This window comes from Lampris incognitus, chromosome 4 (assembly GCF_029633865.1).
Source record: "Lampris incognitus isolate fLamInc1 chromosome 4, fLamInc1.hap2, whole genome shotgun sequence".
Taxonomy (NCBI): Eukaryota; Metazoa; Chordata; class Actinopteri; order Lampriformes; family Lampridae; genus Lampris; species Lampris incognitus.
Genome location: NC_079214.1, coordinates 10,753,530 through 10,762,159, shown reverse-complemented (window position 1 = coordinate 10,762,159; position 8,630 = coordinate 10,753,530). Strand labels below are relative to the sequence as shown.

At 44.7% G+C, this 8,630-nt stretch overlaps 1 protein-coding gene across 2 annotated transcripts; it reads left to right on the top strand.

The window, feature by feature from the left end:
- The first annotated feature begins 1,315 nt into the window (after positions 1-1,315).
- LOC130111926 (uncharacterized) lies at positions 1,316-3,435 on the top strand. 2 transcript variants are annotated; one of them, XR_008810187.1, is made up of 4 exons: positions 1,316-1,425; positions 1,940-2,010; positions 2,111-2,442; positions 2,688-3,435. XR_008810187.1 is itself a non-coding variant. In XM_056279227.1 (4 exons), the coding sequence occupies exons 2-4, from the start codon at positions 1,958-1,960 to the stop codon at positions 3,182-3,184; spliced, it is 813 nt and encodes a 270-aa protein (XP_056135202.1). In that variant the 5' UTR covers positions 1,316-1,425; positions 1,940-1,957; the 3' UTR covers positions 3,185-3,435. The 2 variants fall into 2 exon arrangements, 1 of the variants encoding a protein (XP_056135202.1); XM_056279227.1 differs by having other exon boundaries at positions 2,111-2,373.
- The last annotated feature ends 5,195 nt before the right edge of the window (positions 3,436-8,630 follow it).

Genomic DNA, 8,630 nt, shown 5'->3' with positions numbered 1-8,630 from the left:
TCCTGTGGCCCGAGAAAGGTCATGGCCTGAGCAGGATTTGCCTTAATGCATGCTCAATAATCCAGGTAAGAAAATCAAAGAAGGTTGAATCAGTTCAACTGGACACAACGCTTATCGACAGATATGTTCCATCACTCAACTAAGTAACCTCTTCGGTCGAAACTGACTGCAGGTATCCCCACCCTTATAAACAATACAGTGCCTAACGACCGAAACCAACGACCAGTTTCATATGCAAATATGGGTGTGACCATTAACTAGAGTTACAATGGCGATGTGTACAATAGGCTAGTTGCGTAGCGACATTCTACCACTTCCGCTTCCCATTTCCGGAGTGCATTTCCATTTCCGGTCTTGATGCGAGAAGCAGGGAGATGCGATGGCATTTTACACAAGGTGTCTTCAGGATTTACCAAAAATCACAGTCAGTGATGTTCACCGGATCGTTCAAGCCTCCTCGGCAACACCGGGGAGTAAGCAGGAGAAAGGCTTCAAGACGTATATTTCGAGCTACATTGATAATTATGAAGGTAAGTTAGCGTTACCTCAGAAGCTAGCTAGCTAATGCTAACGTAAACGTCAAGAGAAAATTCAGGTCGCTTGCACTTAGTACGTTACTATTATCAGTCTTCTAACCATCTAACGTTTGATGATTTGATTATATGAATAACACTAGTAAGTGACCTGCAACCAAGTTGCGGTGATCATGACGTTTATTAGTTATCCACCCGTCTAAATCTCCCTCCTCTTCATCCTGCCAGCTAACCGCCTTCCCCCTGCCCCTAACCCCCCCCCACTTGCTCAGAATCACTTGAAATGCCGAGAAAAGTGGTTTTTTAGCCATTTTTAGAAAATGCATATTTTGCATAATTATTATAATTATATTGTAATTTTCTGCTATTTTTCTGGTCCTCTCTGGAACAAATACCTACCACCTCCAAAAAGAATTAGGATCATAAATGCTTTAGTTTTCGGTCCCGCTATCTACAACAGAAATAGACCATCTTAGACCACAGGCTACCCTGACTGCTCAACTTAGATGATCTTTCTTTTGTTTATAGGTTGTGCTTGCCGATTCTTCCCCAGTCCAAATGGTTGAGGCTGAGTGTTCATGTGTGGCTGCAACAGCACTCTGCAATCATAATGTTGCACTGCTGTTTCAGACTGCACACTACTCTCAGTTAAAACTCACAGCTGTTCCCCCGGTGTTGCGCTGTACAGAGACGGAACAGCGCTGGCACAAGCCACGGAAGATGGAGAGTCTTCCATAGTCGAGCGCACTTCCGCGTTGTAGTTTCCTGAAACACTACATTACCCACAATGCTCGCGTGTTTACACTCTTCTGTCATGGCGTCCGACACTGACGACGAGGAAGAGATGCTCTCGCCTGCTGGCTCTACAAGACAATGAACTGAAGAGACGTTGGTATGTATCCTCTCTGTGACGTGTCGTACAGGTGTGGCTACTTTCGCACCTTCGACTCATATATTTTCGGAATGTGTGTGTGTGTGGTGTTAGTGTGTGTGTTAGTGTAGATAGCGGGACCGAAAACTAAAGCATTTATGATCCTAATTTCTTTTGCAGGTGGTAGGTATTCCAGAGAGGACCAGAAAAATAGCAGAAAATTACAATATAATTATAATAATTATGCATAATTATGCAAAATATTCATTTTTCTAAAAATGGCTAAAAACCACTTTTCTCGGCATTTCAAGTGATTCTGAGCATTTTGGGGGAGGGAGTTGGAGTGGGGGGGGGTTAGGGGCAGGGGGAAGGCGGTTAGCTGGCAGGATGAAGAGGAGGGAGATTTACACGGGTGGATAGCTAATAAACGTCATGATCACCGCAACTTGGTTGCGGGTCACTTACTAGTACATACATAATTTAACTAAATAAATAATTTAACTGACTAACATGTTCATATTATTGGGGTGTGAAGGCAGGTCGGGTCAGCGATATGGTGGTGCTATCAACCAAGCCGAAGCAGAGGACCGCTGGCAATGGTGTCAGGTATTTATGTTTCATTATAAACTGGAATGCAACACATCGATTAACTTCCAGTGTGAAGTTATTATTTCTAATTCCAATGCCCAAACTATATTCAACACAGGAGCACACTTTATAAAGCAGTGCGGGGGGAGCTGCCTGATCCCGACGTCCTTAAAGTAGCAGAGGCTTATAAGGACTTTCCAGCTGATATCGCACCGCTGATCACCAACATGTCAATTAGTGCTGAAGTCCCACTGGTCAGCTCAAAATTTGGTGATGTTCAGGAGGGGAGTCCAGTCTCTTACCAACACCCGGTGCCTGTGAGCCGTGTGATTCTGATCCACCCAGATGCCCGTCCACCGCCACCTCTACCATTGGATAATTGTAGGCTCGCACCCACCAGTTGCTAGTATCGGAGTAGTCTTCAAGAGCAGCTACAGCTGCGATCGCTATGTATGTATGTATGTATAGTAGCTATACAGAGTACAGCATAGTGTAAGGCTACACCCCTGCACATGCACTGAAATCACTTTTAAACTGTCTCATTTTATCTTTATATTTATCTTCTTCTTCTTATTATTATTATGCTGTGTGTTTTTTTACTACTATTACTAGCACCTTGGGACTGCGTCCAATTTCACTGTACTTGTAAATGTACTTGTTCAATGACAATTAAAGGTCTTATCTTATCTCCCTAGCAAACAATCTTGATATGGCGAGGAAAATAGAGGCTGCTACGAGGGAGCAGAGTGCATGTGTGGAGTGGCACCGAGTCAGGAGGGATAGGGTGACATCTTCCCACTTCAGAGAGGTTTGCCATGTTCGGGGTGCCAGGTCGGCAGAACACCTTGCTGAGCGGATGATCAAGGGTGTGGTTCAAACTCCACTGATGAAACGGGGGTTGGCATTGGATCCTGCTGCCATACAAGACTATTGCCGGGTTAAAAATACCAATTACTGGCCATGTGGGTTCATCATCCACCCAGACGCTCCCTGGTTAGGATCCTCTCCTGATGGGGTTGTGTTTGACCCAACAGAAAATCCACCCTTTGGCCTGCTGGAGATAAAATGTCCAAATGTGAAAAGCTACGTTGGCTGTAAGTACTTGAAAGTGGAAGGTGACACCATGACATTGAAAAAGCAGCATTCCTACTTCTGGCAGACGAAAGGCCAGCTCCTGGTTTCAGGGATGTAGTGGTGTGACTTTGTAGTGTGTGCGGAAGAGGATATGGTGATCCAGAGGCTCTACAAAGATGCTGATGTTGCTACAACCATTAGGGAGAAAGGGGATTACTTCTTTTTCAACATTTACATGTCTGTTTGCTTGAAGGATAAGCAGTAAGTGGTAATGTATGTAAAATTTGTATGACTGCCATGTGTTCTGTCAGTGGAGAATAGAATTGCTCTTTGGTTTGTAATATGTTTTTACAATAAATCTGTTTTTATTGACCATTTCTGAGTGATTCCCCTGTTGAAATTTGTCAAGCACCAACAGACCAAATACTCTCGATGTTATGACCAGAGGAATAGAAAAATAAAATAACAGATAGATAGATATGATGTAGGACAAGTCAATTTCATTTATAAAGCGCTTTTCACAAAGTGCTTTACAGAATAAACAAGCAAGCATAGATGAACAACAATTGGTTGTCAGTAGTTATAAAATAAGAACTTAATCTGTCAAATAAAATTTTCTCCATCACTTTAGATACCACACTGGCTAGAGCAATCGGTTGATAATTATCTAAACTCCCTACTTTGCCTGCTTTGTCCTTAATAACAGGAACAAGAGTGGCAGACAACATGGAGTATGGCAAGATGCCATGTGACAAAAAGCTTGTGAAGCATATGGCTAGTATGTACTATGGACTATGTATTATGAGCTGCGTACTATGGATAGACAATATTATACAACAGGATAAAGCACTTGAGTATGGGCACTATATACAATGGATGGACAATGAATACAACAAATACAATACAGGTGAGATATGATATGTTTGAATGGAGAATTGGTTCACTGGGACAATATGCTGACATCTGATTAGGTAAACGGAGCAGTAGCTCACATGTATGCGATTGTGACCTCTGGTGACAGCGGTCTGTGTGGCTGTGGGCTGATGGTCAACCTACTCCTGGTGACAGAGGTCTGTGTGGCTGGCTGTGGGCTGATGGTCCTCCTGGTCCTGGATGCTTGTGAGGTCAGCGTGGGTTTGCTCCTGAGGGCGTCTCTCTCCTTTTGGAATTAAATGCATAATTATTTAATGTCAAATTTGCTTTATTACTAAAATTATAACCTTAACCCCGCTAATGTCTGCAAATGTGCCATTATTCCATCAATTTATATGTAGTAACTGCAAATACTAGTTACACATTTACCTGCCCAGGCTTTCACCAGAGGTCCATTCTGGTAGTTCACCAGGATGCAAGCTACATTGAACAGCTGATCGATACTTCCACACACAGACAGCGGTATGACCTGGCTGAACAGCTTGTTTTCTTTGACCCTCCGGATACACCTGTCCAGGTTTGAAACAAAGAAGAAAAAGTAAAAATGAACAACATAAGGATACCCATAAGATATACAATATACATTTCTTGTAAGAGAAATGAGCAGAATATTTAATTCATGAGATACAGCATATCATCATCAAATCTTAACCATGTAAAATACACTGCTCAAAAAAATAAAGGGAACACATAAGCAATGCAATGTAGCTCCAAGTCAATCACACTTTTGAGATATCAACCTGTCCAGTTAGGAAGCAACACTGATTTGTGAATCAATTTCACCTGTTGGTAAATTGTCTAATTTCCACCAGGTGGAAATTAGACAATTTGCAAGACAACCCCTATAAAAGGAATGGATTTGCAGGTGGTGGCCACAGACCATTTGCCTGTCCTCATCTTTTCTGGCTGATCTTTGGTTAGTTTTTCATTTTGCTAGTGCCCTCACCACTAGAGGTGGCATGAGGCGGTATCTGCAACCTACAGAAGTTGCTCAGGTAGTGCAGCTCATCCAGGATGGCACATCAATGCGTGCTGTGGCAAGAAGATTTGATGTGTCTCCCAGCACAGTGTCCAGAGCATGGAGGAGGTACCAGGAGACAGGCCAGTACACCAGGAGACGTGGAGGGGGCCGCAGGAGGACAACAACCCCGCAGCAGGACCGCTATCTGGTCCTTTGTGCAAGGAGGAACAGGAGGAGCACTGCCGGAGCCCTACAAAACGACCTTCAACAGGCCACTAATGTGCAGGTTTCTGCTCAAACAGTGAGAAACAGAATGCATGAGGATGGTATGAGGGCTCGACGTCCACAATTGGGGCCTGTGCTCACAGCCCAACACCGTGCAGCCCAATTGACCTTTGCCAGAGAACATCTTGGTTGGCAGATTCGCCATTGGCGCCCTGTGCTCTTCACAGATGAGAGCAGGTTCACACTGAACACACGTGACAGACGTGAGAGAGTCTGGAGACGCTGTGGAGAACGTTCTGCTGCCTGCAACATCCTCCAGCATGACCGGTTTGGCGGTGGGTCAGTGATGGTCTGGGGAGGCATATCCTTGGAGGGCCGCACAGACCTCTACGTGCTAGCCAGAGGTACCATGACTGCCATTAGGTACCGGGATGAGATCCTCAGACCCATTGTCAGACCATATGCTGGTGCAGTGGGCCCTGGGTTCCTGCTCATGCATGACAATGCTCGTCCTCATGTGGCCAGAGTGTGTCAGCAGTTCCTGTATGTCGAGGGCATTGATGCTATGGACTGGCCTGCACGTTCCCCAGACCTGAATCCAATCGAGCACCTCTGGGACATCATGTCTCGTACCATCCGCCAATGCGATGTCGCACCACAGACTGTCCAGGAGTTGACCGATGCCCTGATCCAGGTCTGGGAGGAGATCCCTCAGGAGACCATCCGTCGTCTCATCAGGAGCATGCCCAGACGTTGTAGGGAGTGCATACAGGCACGTGGAGGCCACACACACTACTGAGCCTCATTTTGAATCGTCTTGAAGAATTTCCACAGAAGTTGGATCAGCCTATGTTCTCATTTTCCACTTTGATTTTGAGTATGATTCTGAATCCAGACCTTAATGGGCTAATGATTTTGATTTACATTGATCATTCTTAGGTTATTTTGCTCTAAACACATTCCTCTGTCTAATAAATAAAGATTTTCAGCTGAAATATTTCATTCATCGAGGTCTATATTGTGTTTTTAGGTGTTCCCTTTATTTTTTTGAGCAGTGTAGAATTGATATAAATATTAGTATTCAAAACAAAATCACCTCTCAACATGGACTCTCAAGCGGGCAATGGACTGCGTCTGCTGGACATCCTCCCTGCACTTTTGGGCATTCTTCGACAGAAAGGCGGGTCGGTAGACCTTGCAGGGAACAAGGCAGTCCACCACAAAACCTTTGTCCACCATAATGGCTGTGTCTGCTGTGAGGAGGTTAGTAATGCCGGATATCTTGAAGATCTCTCGGTCGCTCATAGAGCCAGCATACAATGCAGAGATAAACGTTATGGGGCCGTGGGGGGCAATTCCTATCAAGGCCTTGAATGTTGTGTGAGATTTGTATGTTGAGAAGACCTCACTCTGCAGAAGGAGAGAGGAGGGAGTTTGGCAGTAGATCTCTGTACAGTCAAGGATCACCTGTGTGTCAGGGTAGGACTCAAACTCTGGTGGCAAAAGAGCTTTCACTTCATCTTGTGGTATCCACAGGCGGATGGAGCCAAGGACAAAGTAAAGAAAGTTTGTCCATGTTGTAATGATCCTCCTGGCTGTGGTGCGGTCAATGTCAAAGTGTTTGGCAAGATCTCTGAGAGGCAGACCAACAGACAAGTACATCAAAAATAGCAGCAGTCCGTCAATGGGTGCCAGTTTCTGTGAAAATAAATGAAAAGGGCTTTGTGTTTTTATCATGCAGAGACCAGTTAAATCACAACAGCAACAGCATGACAGTAAAAGCAATTAAACCATCAAAAAGTGCCACTAGAGAGATGTTGCCTATTCACCCATGATCACACTGAGGCAGTCTTGGCCCCAGTAGCCTATGTCCTATTGTATATTGTATATAGTGCCTATTGCCCACATGTGTGTGTAACCACAAACCATTCTCAACATGCAGTACATGCACATACATCCGTCACATCAACATTGGATACAACAATGACCATCATTTCCCTTCACTGGATTTGATTCTCATAACATAACTTACTGTTGCTTTGTGTTGAGTGGAGTTGAAAGAGGCAGCACTGGTGACCCTTATCATCTTGGTTTTTACGGCTGGCTCTATCAGTTGCCAAAAGGTCAAGAAATGCTTGTATGATGCAAATCTAAGAATAAAAAGATAAGCACATTAGACCTTCTTTCTATTACCGTAAACACACGGCAGTGTACATACCGGTAGACACATCATTTATTTTATAGTCCAGAAAATGGTTCATTTACCTTGTGTAAAAACGAATGTCCTCGTCTGATCCTGCGAGACGTTGCAGACCAAAACGGGACTGTAGCTGCAACCTTTCCAGACAGTTTTGCAGCTCCAGTACTTTCCTTTTCAACACTTCGTTTTCCTCAGCCAACTGATCAGCCCTTACGGTGGTCACCGGTGCAATGCAGTAGTCGTGATCGGGTACCCGTGCTTCCATGTCAGAGTTGGAGTCAGAGACTGGTAACGCTATGTCCGGGGCATCTCTGGCGGCGTTGCCAAACATTGAGCCTTGGGGCTGGAGTAGAATATTCGTTCTAAGCAAAAAGAGATTGTACACTACCTTTGTTGAGTACTTTCTTTCCCCCAGTCATACCTACATCGCCTTTCTTGAAATGCCGACTACAGACACGAGTAGTCTCGGAAGGAGTGAACTCGTCTCTACGGATCTTAGCTAGCCACTGGGCTCGTAGCTCAGGGTTAGCTGGAAATCTATGAAAGCTAATCATCGAATTATACCGAGATGAGTTAGCACACTTAGGTACACAACAGTGGTAACTAGTTGTCGCTGTCTGTTGTCGCTGATAAGTAACCAGTCGCCTCCTCTTTGCCCCTAAGACACTCATCTTGAAAGATACAGCTAGCTAGCTATCCAGTCTCCTCACAACAAATCTGACCGGAAATGGCTATGCACTCCAGGATGCCCGGAAGTTTCAATGATGACCGCTTGTGCACTTAGCCCGTTCACAGAGGATTGGGGAATAGTTGCAATCGCAGCATTGTAAGATGGTGACAGATGTACTCTTAGACTCCTCCCTCGGTTCAGGGACAGTCGTTCCCTCCTCACATAGATGGCCTCTTTTGACTCCCCGTTCAAACCAGCGTTCCTCCCTATCAAGGATGTGCACATCCTCATCCTTGAAAGACTGGCCTGTAGGTGGGTGTAGACTGCGGAGTCCTGGCCTGACGTGTTAGCTCTCCTGTGTTGCGCCATCCTCTTGGCCAGCGTCTGTTTAGTTTGTGAGCAGGATTATTTGCATGGGTCAGAAACCAGATAGAGAAACCCACACAGCAGTCTGGGTTATCTCTAACAATCATAAACTAGGGACAGACTTTTTTTTTTGGATTTATGTTTGTTTGAGCGTTGCAATGTTTAAGCCCTAAATCAACAGTTTGGTTTTTTTTTTGTTTTTTATTCAG

Coding starts and splice junctions, on each gene's coding strand:
- LOC130111926 (XM_056279227.1), top strand. CDS start 1,958: ATGGTGGTGCTATCAACCAAGCCGAAGCAGAGGACCGCTGGCAATGGT. Junction 2,011..2,110: donor ACCGCTGGCAATGGTGTCAG/GTATTTATGTTT, acceptor TATTCAACACAG/GAGCACACTTTATAAAGCAG. Junction 2,374..2,687: donor ACCTCTACCATTGGATAATT/GTAGGCTCGCAC, acceptor TTATCTCCCTAG/CAAACAATCTTGATATGGCG.